Here is a 17,276-nt window from a genome sequence, read left to right on the forward strand (position 1 = left end):
AATAAATAGCTCCCTAAAGTTGTTTACAGTAAATAAAGTTGTCCAAAATTTCAATATAACTAAAATATTAATCTTTCACTTATCTTTGTTTTAAGTTCGAACAAAAACAAAAAGTGCAGGGAGTTCCCAGGGTCAGCAGAATCTCTTATAAAGTTAACTGAAATTTTAAATAAATAGTTCCCTGAAGTTTTATAAAGTAAATAAAACAGATTTAAATAAAATTTGCACAGCAATGTGAGTCTAAAATCAATTAGTAGTCCCAATTGAGCAGCACCAGATTGTGGTGCAAAAAGCAGAGTTGTTCAGCGTGCTCTCCAGTGAGACGGCTTCTTTTGCTCTCATAAATTGCAGAGACTTCACTGAAGACGCGCTCACTTGGGACTGATGAGGGTGATGCACAAAGAAACTTTCTTGCTTGTTTCGCAAGTAGCTTGAAGCGCCCATCATTCTGTCTCCACCACTGGAGTGGGTCCCCTTTACGCCTGTCGATCACTGGCTCCTTGAGGTACAGATGCAGCTCATCCTCAACGCAGCTACTGGCCAGCAGGTCACCAGTGTGATGTGCCAGCAGAGAACTGAACATCTCATCAACACGGCTGCGGAAGGATGTGTGTTCTCTCCGTTGCCTTTTGTGGGTGTTTCCGTCATTCTCGTGTGTCCCATATGCAGCTGCCTGCTCCTCCATACTGGCTCCTTCTGTGGCAGCCTGCTCCTCCATATTGGCTCCTTCTGTGGCAACATGCTCCTCTCAAGTGGTCTGTTGTGTGGCAGCGTCCTCTTCCTCTTTCAACCATCCTTTGGCCTTGCTCAATGTTGTGGCAGAGGAGAATGCATGACTCTTATATCAAGGATCTAAGAGACAGGCCAGCAGCACAGTTTTTGTGTCTTCTACTTTTGAGAAACGCTTGTCGAGGCTCTCCCTCATGGCTTGCCTGAGCGTTCTGATGCCTTTTGTGGAGGGCCCCTCATCATCTTGAAGAAGCATCTTCAGCACAGTCAGGCATGGAATGATGCAGGATGCTGATGAGTTGCTGTGGCTCACCTGAAGTGTCACTTCCTCTATTGGGAGAAGAGTTTCAATTAAATTGGACACAAGGTCCCACTGGTGAGCATTAGGACCTGCAAATCCTCCATGTTCACCACAGTAGATGGTAAGCGCACGCTTTTGCTCCAGCATTCTTTGCAGCATGTGGAGCGTTGAGTTCCACCTCGTTGGAACAGCCTGGATTATGTTGTGCTCTGGCAGGCCAAGTTCCCTCTGAATGACTCGCAAACGCTGTTTGGCCAGAATGGAGTGGTGGAAATGTGTGGCACACTTCTTAAGCATTGCAATGACATCTGTGACGGCTCTTTGACTTGCCAGACCGTCATTCACCACAAGTTGCAAGGTGTGCGCCGTGCACCTGAGGTCTGGGAGTTCAGCTAGCCTCATTCCCTTCACAATATTGGCTCCGCTGTCTCGAAGCACTAGTGCTACACGGTCTTTGCTTATCTTACAGTCCTCAAGCATATTGAGGAATGTCTCTTTCAGGTATTCCCCAGTGTCGGACCCATGCATTGCTCTTGTATTTAAGATGACCTGCTTTCTTGTCCATTCAGTGTTGATGAAATGGCATGTCAGGCTCATGAGAGACTCTGTCACACCAGACCAGCAGTCTGTGGTGAAGGAGAGAAAGTAGCCAGCATTCTCTGGTTGAATCAGCGCTTTGATCTTGTCCACAATCTTGTGGTGAACTTCTTGCAGCTTCTCAGTTCGGTAATACTTGTCACTTTTCAGTGCATATCGTGGCTCTGATGCAGCCATGAGGCGCTTAAAGCCAACATCAGACACCACCGAGAACGGTTGGTTGTCAGTGACTATCATCTCTAGGACTAGTTTGTCCGTTAGTTTCGACCTGTCATCTCGGTTTGTCCACTTTCTTTGTTTCTGAAACATGTCCTCTATTGTTGGCTGAGATGAAGTTGCCTCATCCTGATGAGATTCAGATTCCCGTTTCTTCTGTGCTGTTTCATACAACTCAGGGTGATGAATCCTAAGATGGGACCACAGGTTTGAAGTATTTTTGTTTTTCCCAGTTGTTGCTCCCATGCTGACACCTTCATTGCATGTATTACAGACTGCCTTCCCTGGTGTTGGTTGAGTGTAATACTTCCATACTGCACTTTTAAACTGAAGTCTATCCATCTGCAATAAGGGTTTGAAAAAAAGAGAGTTAAAAGTGGGGCCACATGCTGACATATGCTCAACTCATCATGCTTCATTTATTACAGCATTTGGGAAGCCTGTAGTTGATTTTATTATGTAAATGTTACATTTTAACAACATGTGATAGCAGGGACCCTGTCATTCAAAACTAGGCTGCTACATTAATAATGATTAATGTAACTATATCTGAAAAAATAGTACAATAGCAATAGGAGAGACTATTCATCCCTGAACACCATGCAGTTCATGTAGGCTTTATGATGCAGTTACATTATGTCTTAAGTCTTAAACAGCAATATCCTGCTCCTCTCTACAAGAAACTATCAAAGACAGCTTCGGGACACACTTAATCTAACAATATGTAATTTTCTGCTGCTTGGGATCTCTCAATCAACACAGAAAAAGGTAAAGTAAAATAATTTGGTAGTTAAACAGCCATTATTGCCTTACAGTTTTCTCTCAGACAGACGGTGCTTTGCTTACTTTTATCACTATTTCCCTATCAATATTATCAGCAACCTTGTTTCACGTGATTAAACCGTTAAAAACACTAAATAGCCTACAGCATCTTCACTTTAATAATCAGTTTATCATAGGAACAGACAGCTGCTGCTAACGTATTTGGCCTCACAGTAACGTTAGTAGTAGTGAATTGTAGAGTTTCTCATGTGGCTTCCACACAAACACACTATTCTCTACCATAACAGACATTCTCCCCATTCATAGTATTCCATGACGTCACTCAAAACGAACCGCGGCCAGTATAACAGCACATCGAGTGTGATATTACTTTTATACAATATTCTACAAGCGCCATTTATTAGTTAACAGTAATAAGCGACAACAGATAATAATTAGCTAGTTTATTTAATCATTTATTTGACTCTGCCAACAAAAATACTGCTGCATAGCACTAATTTTGCACTGTTGGTGCATTTCTAACGTTAGCTTTTGAACGCTGGTATCTTCTTGCTGTTTCTGTCCCTGTTGGTTAGCTAGCTGGCTGGATAACGTTAGCGCTAATGCTCCAGCTAGCATTCGCTAATTTACGTTAGCAGAGAGAGATCGTTATCTTAAATGCATTTGCTATGGCAATGGCTGTATGTTTACTTGCAGAGTGGCCAGTGTGCTCATTTAAGATAACGTAAGGATATCTCTCTGCTAACGAAAATTAGCGAACGCTAGTTGCAGCATTGGCGCTAAAGTTAACCAGCCAGCTAGCTAACTAGCCGGCTTATGGCTTCTTACCATGCTATACTAACGTGACAATAACGTTAACGTTGGTTGTCAACACTGGCATTAATCCATTTGATCTGGCTAGATTATAACCTCAATGAAGGTGCTCAGAACACATTGCTGCTTTGTGAAGGCAGGACATTTTTCCGGTTTATTCTGGCTAGCCTCCTGGCTTGGAGAAGGAGAAAGCGGACCGGTGGGCTAACGTTACGCTAAAAGCTAATCAGCCTTCACCTCAACGTGCTTCCCTGCAAAACTGGACTGAATTGAGTTCATTAGGTTTTTACTCTCTCTCTCTCACTCACACACACAGAGTTCTATCACGGAGTATTTCCATATCTATATTATCAGCAACCTTGTGTAACGGGGGCAGTCCTATGCTGTTCTATGCTGGTCAGCCTGCTGCACGCCCGTCACTCTCATCGTTAGCTCTGCGTTGTGTTCTATTTTGGATGGGGCCCCAGGTGTTGTGGGGGGCCCTCAGTCTCTCATCATCATCATCATGATCAAGGAAGGAGGGGGGACACACGGGACTCCATTTGGCCCACCTTGCCATTTATTTTGGTTTCAAACCCTTCGACAAACGTCCAGTCCTCCAGCTGGAGCGGTGTTTCTTACGGACGTGGGGGTCGAAGTTCAACCACTGCCCGGACTTCACTCGTGTGCGTTAGAAGGAGAAACCGTCCACGGGACTCCGATGTAAGAAAGTATAAACAAGTATTTTATCCCACAGCTTGCAGTATCTTCTTACAGGGATACTCAAGGTTATGTTCTCCTCAACCAGCAAAACTGCTACGGTAAGAAACACGCGTGGCTCGGCTCGATCGCTGCTTGAGACTCCTCCCACAAAACAAAAAAGGCCTCTCCCGCGTTCCCTCTTCCGTGTACCCACAAGACCTCTCTCTTAACGTGACAGTACAAGTATATGACGGTCGTTATAAAACATACATAAAAGTAAATAATGACATAAAATAAAATGTAGTAAACACAAATAACAGCACACAGACAGGATTTGGTGATATTTCATACTCAAACAAAATAAAATAAAAACATTGATTTTAACCTGGTTACACTTGTTTCAAGTGATTAATAGGCACGTCTGGAGGGACTGCGAGCGAGCAGAGCTGCCGCTTATGTTTATATAACGTTAATGGACTCACAGTAATGTTACTAGTAGTTGTGAGTTGTAGAGGACTGGGATGTTTATTACAATTTCGGGAGAGTCTGCTGCCTTAACTTACCTTCGAAACATATATCTGCTCTCCGAGTCCGGACCTTCTCCAGATTCGGCAAAACTTTTTCTCCTCTCCCCCGTGTGTGAGCACTGTGCATGCACAGCTATCACTGCTGATTGGCTGTGGCTCTGCGTGTAACCAATCAGATAGTGCTGTGGGTGGGACAATGCTGGAGAGACAGAGTAGTGACAGCAGACAGAGGGGCGCGCCTGCATCAGAGCCAAAATAACCCCGTTTTAAATTGATCTCCTATCGGCCGTTGGATTTAAAAAAAAAAAGGCCGATGCCGATATGCGTCAAAATGCCAAATATCGGCGCAGATAATCGGCCCGTTCGATAATCGGTCTATCCCTAGTCAAATCCCTTTAAGAAGCAGGTTCTGATTTTGAGATGACTGCAGTTTGAAAAAAGAAAAGTCCGAAGTAGACTTCTATGTTCAGTGCGTGGCGTAGTTGTCCGAAGAGACTCCGTTTTTCGTGTACTTGCTTTGAGGAAGCCGATATCATGGCGATCGCGGCAGTGGTGGAAAAAGTCCAATTGTAGAGTCCGGAATTAATGTTTAGTCCACATGTCCATATTCCAATGGCAGAGGTCCACAATCCAAAATCAAACGTTAGTGTTATAACGAGGAACTTTCGTCGGGTTGAAATAATCACATTTCAAAAAAAGGGCCGAGGTGCCCGGTAGCCAAATCAGTCGCCCACCGTGACACCTGGAATTATTTAATTGTTTATATAACTGATGCCTGGCCCGGACCGAATAGGAAAGCCTCGGCAGTATTTCAGGAGCCGTGTACGTTGCGAGCTTGTTTACTCATATCAATTTGCCTGGTGCTGGTTGTAGAACATTTCAGCCTCTTCTGCGGTGTGAAACTTGTGCGCAACGCCTTGGTGTGTTAGTGTAAGTACAGCTGGATGGCGGAGTGTGAACTTAATACCTCTCTTGCAGAGTTTGGACTTGATTGTGAGGAATGTGGCGCACTTCTTGGCCAGCTCGCTGCTCATATCTGGAAAACTAAAGATCCTTTAACCCTGATATACAAGTTGCCCTAGTTTTCTCGCTAGGGCGAGTACCTGGTCCCTCTGTTTGTAGCGTAGAAAGTGAAGGATCATGGTCTCCTTCCCCTGGTTTCGCTCTCAACGTGCGGTGTGCCATTTCAAGCTCTGGTGGTGAGGTGAACCACTCGTCTTGCAATATGTCAACGAAGAATGTAGACATAAAATCATAAAATCTGTACGTCCCTCTTAACCTTCGGGTAGTCCAACTACTCTGACATTGTTCCGACGAGAGCGATTTTCGAGGTCTTCTGTCTTGTGTTTAAGACGAAGGTTTTCAGTTTGGAGTTGTCTCAGCTGTGTTTCAATGCTGGTTAGCCTGTCGCTATGGTCGGACTAGTCTGTCGCCCTGTGATGGCCTGGCGGCCTGTCCAGGGTGTCTCCCCGCCTGCCGCCCAGTGACTGCTGGGATAGGCTCCAGCATCCCCGCGACCCTGAGAGCAGGATAAGAGGTTTGGATAATGGATGGAATGGATGGATTCTCAGTTTAAGTCTTGTCTTAAAGTGGACTGTTTACATGTTATTTTGCTACACCTCTACACCACAATTTAAATGGTAAATTTGAATATCTTGAGCTAGAACGTTCGCAGTCTGAACTCAGCGCACTCGTTACCTGAAATTTTTACACCGCAAACTTGTTTCTATAGCTCTGATTCAAGAGACACACCTGACAGCTATACAGCGGTTCCAAAACAAACACGATAAAAAATTATAGCTCATTCATGTGCATCAACTAAAGCTAGAGGTGTCCTGATTACAGCAGAAAGGAAATTACAGCTTGTGGTTATGGAGAATGGTAATGACAATGATGGTAGATTTGTCTATGTGCTGTTCTCTATTAATTATACAAAACTCCTATTAGCGTGTATCTATGCACCTAATGTTTTTGATGAAAACTTTTTGCCCTCCATCAGTATGACTCTGTTACGTTATCGAGACCCTCATTGCATTGTTTCTGGCGATTACAATACCACAGTCTACCCAGAGCTTGACAGATCTACAGGCGCACTTAACTCAGCTCCTCCCTTATCCTTATCTCTAAAATCCTTCCTGGTTGACTTGAACTTAGTGGATCTCTGGCGCATTCGTAATGACAAAGTTAAAGCCTATTCCTTTCATTCTGGTCATCATGGCACCTCCTCCAGGATTGTTTTTATATTTGTCAGCCCTTCCCTTATAAGTAATATACCCCATATTAACTCGCTCCCTATCTTAATCTCTGATCATGCCCCTGTGTCATGCACTTTAACACCGTTAATTAATTATCCCAAAGCACGCAGATTGAGATTTAATGACTATCTGCTTAGCAATGCTGATTTTCTATCACAAAGGAAAGCACAACTTGATGAATTTATTGAACAGAACGTTGGGTCATGTGACAATCCCCAAACATTATGGGAAGCAGCGAAATGTTTTATAAGAGGCACATGTATTAGTTTTGCTTCTAGGTTAAAAGCTGAACGCCATAAGCGGTTTTCTGAAATTGAGCAGGAGATAGAGTGGAGAAGGAACAGAGAGAAACACCTCTGAAGCCAACACCAATATTCTCGAGGCGTTAAGGGGAGAATATAGAAACTTATCTATAAGCAAGGCCGAGTTTATTCTACATAGAACCAAACAGAGATATTATTATGATAGACTATTAGCCCTCCGGTTAAAACAAAATTAATCCAAAGCAGTGTTTAAATAGTATTCGTACAACAGAAGATGACATTGTTACAGATCTCAGAGCAAGCAGCAATGTTTTCAAAAGATTTCTACAGCAGTCGTGACACATCAGACTGCCATGTAGACATGGAGAAGTGCAACGTGTTTCTTCAAAATTTAGCTTTGCCTTTAGAGAGCTTAAAATTAGAAAGCCCAATCTCTTTAGAAGACCTTGAAACAGCAGTAAACGTTCTCCAAAAGGGCAAGAGTCCTGGTTTGGACGGCCTACCTCCGGAACTGTATCTAGCCTTTTGGGATCAGGTAGGACTTCTTATATTGAGCTCTATAAACTTTGCCATTGAACAGAGATCCTTTCATAGCCAGAGAAATGCACTCATCACCATCTTACTCAAGAAAGGTAAAGATCCACTTGAACGCTCAAGTTATCGCCCAAGTTTGCTGGGCGATAACTGAGATGTGAAGCTCTATGCCAAGGTACTGGTTACTCACATGGAGACAGTAATTGGGAAGTTAATTCACTTTGATCAAACGGGATTCATGAAAGGGAGAGTAGCATCAGATAATGTTAGGAGGCTCCTACGTGTTATCGAGGTCGCACATACCATTTCAGAGGACTGTGCTGTTCTCTCTCTTAATGCTGATAAAGCTTTTGACAGACAGGAGTGGAGTTACCTATGGCTGGTCATGGAGAGATTCGAATTTGGGCCTATCTCCATGATAAAAACACGATACGGTCATGCTACAGCATCAGTTCTCACGGGAACATGTCAATCACAATCCGTTCCTTTACATCGCGGAACCAGATAAGGTTGTCCACTTTTCGCTCTGCTCCTTGTCTTGTCCCTAGAACCCCTGGCTCAGTACATCAGAGAGAGTGACACAATATCTCCTATAACCATATACCAATCTAGACATTGTATTATATTATATGCAGAAGATTGTCTTCTTTTCATATCTAATATTTGGACATCACTACCGCAGGTCCTAAAACTCTTTGATCTATTTAAAGGGATGGCAGGCTATAAAATCAACTGGACTAAATCTGCTTTTCTTCCATTGAATACTGCTGCATTAAAAACCAGTTTGACTGCTGACATCCCTAACTGTACATCCTTTACATGCCTTGGCGTAAAGATTTATCCCAGTTTTATCCCAAGATTACAGATGATCTGAAGAGGTGGGGCTCTCTTTATGTGTCATAGAAGGCAGAGTTACAACTATAAAATGAACATTTTGCCCCGGGTTAATTTTTTGTTTTTATGATCCCCTAGCACCACCTCCTAAATTTATCACAGAAACTCACTCCCTCATATCACAGTTCATCTGGGGGGGAAAGCATGCACGAATCAAACTTACAACCTTACAAATAACCAAACTCACTGGAGGCTTAGCCATCCCAAACCCTAATTTTTATTATGCTTTTCAAATTAGACCACTGTGTGTTTGGATAAACCAGGAACCTGAGGTCCCTTGGCAGGCTATGGGGGCAGCATGCTTGAAGCCACACCGTCTGGAAGACTTAGTATTATATACAGGCAGTGGGTGCAAAAACAATCTATGATACGGGAGCATTGTAACCAATTCTGTTGATGTATGGGAAAGAGTGGCGCTGATCATGGGCAAAATAGATTTATTCCATCAAACATCTCCGCTATGGAATAACTATCACCTTCAATCAGATGGGCAGCCTTTTACGTTTCATGCATGGTCACAAAAAGGTGTCTCCACTTTCAGCGATATTCTTAACAATGCTGGAGTCCGTTCATTCCAAGATATTAGGGAGGAATATGATTTACTGGGCACCTCTTTCTTTCTTTCTTTCTTTCTTTCTTTCTTTTTACTTGAGACTGAGATCTGCAATGAAAACATATGGGGTGCCCTGGAATGGGCCTTTGCCGGTGCACCCTATGGAGGAGTGGATCGGTCCTGGGTGGCGTTCTTAGGGGACAGTGACGTGTATATACAACTCTCTGCTTGATCGCTCTACTAAGACACTGGCAGTTGAAGGGGTGTGGCCTAGGGAACTCTGCATTGTCGGTCTGGAACCAAATTGGGAAACGATATGATCTAATGCAGTGTTTCTCAACCGGGGGTCCGCGGACCCCTAGTGGTCCGTGGTGTAATTGCAAGGGGTCCGTGAAAATAAAATATCTTTAAAAAAAAGATCCTATGACATTTATAGAAATAGGATTATTTTACTCAAATGTGACTGAGACCTTTATCTACCTAAACTATAAAGGGTAACAGGACTTTTTTCTCTAATTACATCTGTTTCACAAGTGTAATTTATTGTATTTTAATAAGAGATCTCGCTCCCGTTTGCATTGTTAAAAGTTACTGCATAAGAATTCTGTTGTTACATATATCTGAAAGTTACTGCATAAGAATTCTGTTTTGTTAACTATATCTAAGTTACAACTGAAAGCTCTTATTTTTGCCCCAAAGAGTGAATAAATGCTATAATGCAATTTAAAATGCAGTTTCTACTGTTTCTGTCAAATTGCAACCCCCCTCCCCCAAGATCAGGTGGAGGGGTCCTCAGGGTAGATCAAAAATACGCAGGGGGTCCAGGACCTCAAAAAGGTTGAGAACCACTGATCTAATGTAAGTAGTACCTCTAAAAATCTTGCGCATCAACTTATACACTATAAGATGATTCACAGAGCATATGCTACACCCATCAAATGTTTTAAAATGAAACTAATTACCAGTCCTAACTGTACTCACTGCTGGGCTCAGGTGCCGGGCACAACAATGCATATATTTTGGGACTGCTCACTGATCAGAGATTTTTTGGACACAGGTTATGTCAATGCTGTCAGAGTTATTAGGATCAACAATATTGCCTGATCCCTGCCTTTGTCTGCTCAACGATGATTTGTCTCTGTCTCTCAATTTAAATCAGCGAAGACTAATGATGGCAGGCCTTACTGCAGCAAAAAAGACCATACTGACACTGTGGTTTAATCCCAAACTTCCTTTAATTAATTGCCAGATGGCGTCCTCCCAGAGCATAGTGTCTCTTGAGAGTACAACAGCACGACTCAATAGAGCCAAGCCTGCCACTGCATGTACAGGCATGGTCAGGCATAGCTGTGTCCATAAGGGACTACCTTAAAAGAAGCGATCTCCCCCCTCCCACACCCCTCAACACCCAGTAACATCAGACCTGGAGCAGGCCAGCGTTTAGAAGTTAGTAGAAATGGATGGTTGTATATACAATGTAGAGCTTTGTTTTACTGTTTTTTCTTTCTTTCTTTTCAGTCCAGCTACTATGAATACGGTTTTTGTATTCTGTAAATTTATTTTCCCCCTTTGTTTCGGTCCTTAAACATTGTTACTAATGTGCTGCCCTGTTGCTTTTTGTGCATTTGTTGTGTTCTGTTTTTTTAAAAAAATAAAAATTGTTGATCACAAAGAAAATAAGACTACCAGTCAAACATTTTTCTTGTCTACATTTTTATAAATTACTGAAAAATGATGTGCTTTTTTTCTCCATCCTCTTTCCACTTGGCTCTGAACCCTATATGCTACCTGTGTTTTGTTGAGATACAGCTGATCTAACTGAGATTGCAAGAGTTGGTAAATAAGGGTTTACCGCTTTAAGAGCAAGGTCTGTGGTCGGACTCTGATTGGTTGGTAGGGAGGGGGGAATGAGGAAGTTGTTGTTGTTGTGTGGCGCGAACGGTATTGGGAGCTCCGCGCAATGAAAGGAAATACTATTGCTAAGAACTGTGATATATTGGACCTATGTCAACGTTTTGTGCAGCTGTGAAGAAGGATTAAATGTGTTTCCAAAGAGAGAAGACGGTGTCCTCGCCATTTTCAGACGAAGTGAACTATTGAACTGTGTTGGGTTGTACTCCGGAGTTTAGCTGGCTAGCACCAGGCAGTGACGGACAGCGCCAGCGAACTTCGGCCCTGGATCCGAAATAAATTCGGTTCCCCTGTATCTTCCGGCGAAGGTAGTCAGAAGACGGAGACAGGAAAAGTAACACAAGGTGTCAATTTTTTTTTGGTCCTCTACTCTCCAGTTCAACTTACTATAACATAAAAGTAATTTTTAACTAACTTTTTTTTATCTGCTTTCCTTTCCTCATCCGATCTTTTGCTAAATTGTACTGGATGTTGTCTAACAGTGAATTTTAAGTATTGTGGTGGACACGTATTGGGGACAGAATTCAACCCAGGAACTAAGGGTTAAGTCATGGTTGCCCTGGCAGGTTAACGCAGGGTTAAGTTATGGTTGTCCAGCCAGTTTTCTGGTTATTCTTGCCACCTCCGCTCAGTCGAGCTGTGGGTTTTGTTTGTCTCGCTGATTTACCGTGGATTAAAGAAAGTTGCCTACACGGCTAAAGTGTGAACCTACGGTCTTCTCCGTTACTTCGGCTCTACACTGGTGACCCCGACGTCGGTTTTCGGATAAGTTTTCTGAAACCACACACATTATGGCTACGAACGCCGTTGCAATTAAACTGCCGGAGTTTTGGGAGTCTTCCGCGGCTACATGGTTCGCGCAGGCTGAGGCACAGTTCGCGCTCAGAGACATAACAGCAGACGAGACCAGGTACTACTACGTAGCGGCAGCGCTGGGGGGCGCTACGGCTTCCAGGATAAGCGGTTTCATAACCAACCCACCGGCCGATGGTAAATACGCCGCACTTAAACATCTCCTCCTTGAAACTTTTGAACTGTCAGCAACGGAGAGAGCACGTCGCCTCTTCGCAATTCAGGGCTTGGGAGATGGCAAACCATCGGAGCTAATGAGCAGGATGTTAAACCTACTGGGTCAAGAAAAGCCATGTTTCCTGTTTATGGAGCTGTTTCTGCGCAACATGCCGCCCCACGTCCAGACTGCGCTCGCTAACTCCACCATCACTGATCCCCGTGAGCTGGCAAAGGAGGCTGACCGATTCTTCGTCGCTACACAACGTTCCTCCCATGCCGGGGTGCTGGCTCCTACCTTCACTGGCCCCCCGCCGACATCGCGGGCGTGGCCCGACGGTGGCGCCACAGCATCAGACCGCTACAAGCCCTCTGGACTCTGTATGTACCACGCTCGATTTGGTGCGAAAGCTAAACGGTGCCGTTCCCCCTGCAACTACAGGCCGACGGGAAACGAGAGGGCCAACACTCAGTAGTGGCCATGAGTGTTGGCGATACGAGCAGGCTACTCTTCATCCTCGACACCATCTCCGGTCGGCGATTTCTTTGTGACACGGGCGCACAGAGAAGCGTGCTCCCTGCTACTGACGTCGACATCATGGGCGGGGAGCGGGGCCCCCAGTTGGCGACGGCTGACGGCAGCCCTATCCACACCTACGGCGTGCGGTCTGTAGAACTGTGTTTTGGTGGACAACGTTTCACGTGGGAGTTCGTCATGGCCAATGTAATGCTTCCCCTCCTCGGAGCTGATTTTTTGTGCGCTTACGGTTTGCTAGTGGACATTCAGAACAGCCGTCTGGTCGATGCCTTAACCTTCTCCTCCTTCGCATGTACGCGGAGGGAAGCGGCCTATGCAGGTCTAGCCAACTCTCTCTCAGAGGCAGACAAGTTCACCCGCCTCCTCGCTGAGTTCCCTGACCTCACCCAGCCTACCTTCTCTGCACCCACTGCTAAGCATGGGGTGGAGCATCACATTGCTACGAAGGGGCCCCCGGTCTACGCCAGAGCCAGGCGTCTCGACCCCGCCAAACTCGCCATTGCCAAGTCTGAGTTCGAGCACCTGGAACGCATGGGGATCATCCGCCGCTCTGACAGCCCGTGGGCGTCCCCACTCCACATCGTCGCTAAGCCTGATGGAGGTTGGCGCCCATGCGGGGACTACCGCCGACTAAATGACGCCACCACGCCTGACCGCTATCCTGTCCCGCATATCCAGGACTTTTCTGCAAACCTGTCTGGCAAATGCGTCTTCTCAAAAGTCGACCTGGTCCGTGGTTATCATCAAGTTCCCATGCACCCCTCAGACATCCCCAAGACAGCGGTGACAACCCCATTCGGCCTATTTGAATTCCTACGAATGCCATTTGGACTCAAAAACGCGGCCCAGTCCTTTCAGCGGCTGATGGATTCAGTGCTCCGTGGCCTTCCTTTCATCTTCGTCTATTTGGACGACATACTCATCGCCAGCGCCTCCGAGGAAGAACACCTGTCCCATCTTCATGCCCTCTTCACACGCCTCAGCCAGCATGGGCTGATCGTCAACCCGGCGAAGTGCCGGTTCGGGCTGACAGCCATTGATTTCCTCGGGCACCGCATCACTGGGGACGGGGCAGTCCCCCTGCCCTCAAAGGTGGAAGCGGTGGCGGCCTTTCCGCGCCCCCAAACAGCTCGTGCGCTCAGGGAGTTCATCGGGATGGTGACATTCTACCACCGCTTCATTCCTCGAGCCGCCTTTATCATCCGGCCACTGTACGAGGCGCTGAAAGGCATGTCCCCCAACCAGGCGGTCGACTGGACAGCAGAGCGGGACCGTGCGTTCACCGAGACTAAAGCTGCGCTCTCCCAGGCTACCCTGCTAGCGCATCCTTCACCTACAGCGCCTATTTCCATAACCACGGATGCATCGGACTATGCTGTTGGTGCGGTTCACGAACAGTGGGTGGGGGGGGCTTGGCAGCCTTTGGCCTTTTTCAGTCGCCAGCTTACACCCCGAGAGCGCAAGTATAGTACTTTTGACAGGGAACTCCTCGGTCTCTGGCTCGCCGTCCGGCATTTCCGTTTCCTGCTAGAGGGCCGCGAGTTTACTGCGTACGTGGACCACAAGCCCCTCACGTTTGCCATGTCCAAGACGGCCGAGCCATGGTCCGCTCGCCAGCAGCGACAACTCTCCTACATTTCGGAATTCACTACCGACATCCAGCACGTCGCTGGTAAGTCTAACCAGGTAGCTGACTGCCTGTCTAGGGCAGTGATTGGAGCGGTCCACCTAGGCCTTGACTATGCACAGATGGCTGCTGACCAGGCCACGGACCCGAGCATCCTCCGTCTCCGGGCCTCCGACACGGGGCTCCGCCTGCAGGACGTTCCTTTCAGCGACACAGGTGTCACCCTCCTGTGTGACGTCTCCACAGGACAGCCCAGGCCCATCGTCCCGCACAGCTGGAGACGCCCCGTATTTGAAGCTGTGCACGGCCTCTCTCATCCAGGCGGTAAGCCATCCGTGCGCCTGACCTCTGCTAAGTTTGTGTGGGAGGGACTTAAGAGAGACGTGAAAGCGTGGGCCGACTCATGTGTTGCCTGTCAGCGGGCTAAGATACACCGCCACATTAAGGCGCCCCTGGAACGCTTCGCAGTGCCGGAGAGACGATTTGACCATGTCCACGTCGACCTGGTTGGTCCCCTACCCCCCTCCCATGGGTTCACCTACCTCTTCACTGTGGTGGACAGGACTACGCGCTGGCCTGAAGCTGTTCCCCTGGCATCCACGACGTCTGCTGATGTGGCCCGGGCTTTTATTGGGTCGTGGGTCTCACGTTTCGGTACGCCTTCCGACCTTTCATCTGACCGTGGGCCACAGTTTACCTCAGAGCTATGGAATGCTGTGGGTGAGGCTCTGGGCGTCAAGCTTCATCGCACTACCGCCTACCACCCTCAGGCGAACGGCCTATGTGAGCGCTTCCACCGGTCCATGAAGGCTGCGCTTCGGGCTACTCTCAAGGACTGCAACTGGGTTGACAAGCTCCCATGGGTCATGCTGGGCCTGCGGACCGCCCCGAAGGAAGACCTACAAGCCTCCTCTGCGGAGCTGGTGTACGGCACGCCGCTGCGAGTCCCAGGCGATTTCATGCCCAATGCAACGCGTCCCTGGTCAGCTGTGGACCAACGAGCCTCCTTGCTGGACGGGGTCAGAGCTTTCACACCCGTCCCTACCGCCCAACACGGCGCTCCGGTGTCCCAGGTGCCCCCAGGTCTGCAGTCAGCGGACTACGTGTTCATCCGTCACGACGCACACCGCCCCCCTCTGCAACCCCCTTATGACGGCCCCTTCCGCGTCCTGGAACGGGGAACTAAGCACCTGGTGGTGGATTTTGGGGGCACGGCCGAGCATGTTTCAGTGGACCGAGTTAAACCCGCACACCTGGACTTGACGCAGCCGTTGGAGTTAGCCCAACCTCCTCGTCGCGGTCGTCCCCCGGCTCCGCCTCCTCCCCCCGTGGAGGCCCGAGCTGCCTCTTCTGCTCCTCAGGCCGACCTCCACAGGCCCGCGTCAATGCCTCCCACAGACACTCCGGCCCCTGTTATCCGGAGCCGCCGCGGACGGCCTGTCGTCCACCCGCGCCTGCCTGACTTCGATTACTAGGGCGAATTCGGGGGGGGCTCATGTGGTGGACACGTATTGGGGACAGAATTCAACCCAGGAACTAAGGGTTAAGTCATGGTTGCCCTGGCAGGTTAACGCAGGGTTAAGTTATGGTTGTCCAGCCAGTTTTCTGGTTATTCTTGCCACCTCCGCTCAGTCGAGCTGTGGGTTTTGTTTGTCTCGCTGATTTACCGTGGATTAAAGAAAGTTGCCTACACGGCTAAAGTGTGAACCTACGGTCTTCTCCGTTACTTCGGCTCTACAGTATCGTCATTTCTGTGTTGAGGTAACTTAATATCATCATTTGTAATACCAATTTTTTAAATATTATTACAATATTCCTCATTTGTTGCCAAGTTTACATTACATTTCCAATAATCTTTGGCTTTATTAATTTAATTTAATTACTTGATTAAATTAAATTAATTTAATTTTTTTGTTAATTTCAAATGTATTATACAGTAATCACTTAGGGGCTATTTGAAATATAGGTTTCTGTGATGTGCTTTAAGTTTGAGTTTGATTAGCTCCATTATCAGAACAAGAACTGCGTGACGATTTGGAGAAGTCCTCATTTCTAACACTGAGCACGGACGCATCGAATCACGAGGACACGAAGCTCTTCCCTGTGCTCGTGCGCTGTTTCACCACAGAGGTACACCACAGACCACAGAGGCTTGGGATCAGCTGCCTTTACTGTTCATCCAGAAGTCCATGATGTGGACTGGCGATGCCCTGATTTAATCCAAGATGTGATAAAGGGCATTGGGTCGACTCGAATCTCTCCAAAGAGCGATGAGAGGCTATTTTTACGCAACCTGTTGCAGGTCTTGCTATCAGTATTAGTGTCTGCAGAAAACCCCCTCTCACACTCAGATGAAGTGGGAAGGTATGTCCTGCTTGCTGTACAAAGCTTTTCCAATGTTTTGCCTGGTGCTTTATCTTGTAACTTCCGGTCACGGAACTCCTCAGTCGCCTCTCTGGCTGGTTCACCAAGTGTTTTAGCAAGTGCCCGTATCTCGTTTTCTCCATACAGGATCAATGCTTTCGAGCTGTTACCCCCATCTCCAGCTTCTTCTGTTGGCTTGTCCTGCGTTTTCACACCGGGCGTTGGCGGGTTTGTGCTGACAGCAATCCCAGCAGGTGTAACATCAATGTCTGTTGTAGAAGACGCCTCTTGCTCTGGTTCCTCTTCGATGGGCTTAGATTTTTTTTTTTTTTTTTTTTTAGTAAATCCAAAATTTGCGACTAAACTCCCTTGGTTTCTTTTTGACATAGCTATCTGTATGCTGACTACAAATTAGAAATGAATAATGGCAATTCGGCGCGCAGACTGAGTGGGACTAAGAGAGGTTTTTTTTCTTTCTTTCATAAAGTTAGCTTTTTTTCTGATTGTGCCGCCACGCTTCAATGGTGATGGCAAGAATTGCATGCATGCCGGTATCTATTAAAAGTGAATAAGTGATCCTCGTATGAATCATGCACCAATAATAGCCTAATTGTACACATGATCCACGATGATGAAGACACCCCAAAAAATGGAAATGCATAGCATATTGTTAATATTTTAG

The 17,276-nt window shown here is 46.7% G+C and overlaps 1 protein-coding gene across 1 annotated transcript in view; it reads right to left on the minus strand.

The window, feature by feature from the left end:
* Positions 1-250: 250 nt before the first annotated feature.
* LOC130131513 (zinc finger BED domain-containing protein 4-like) overlaps positions 251-17,276 on the minus strand; it is a 34,807-nt gene continuing 17,781 nt past the window's right edge. The window contains 2 exon segments of the mRNA XM_056301218.1: positions 251-649; positions 770-2,185. Of these exon segments, the coding sequence (XP_056157193.1) occupies positions 251-649; positions 770-2,185 (1,815 nt within the window).

The sequence above is a fragment of the Lampris incognitus genome, chromosome 2, assembly GCF_029633865.1.
Source record: "Lampris incognitus isolate fLamInc1 chromosome 2, fLamInc1.hap2, whole genome shotgun sequence".
In the NCBI taxonomy this organism is placed as follows: Eukaryota; Metazoa; Chordata; class Actinopteri; order Lampriformes; family Lampridae; genus Lampris; species Lampris incognitus.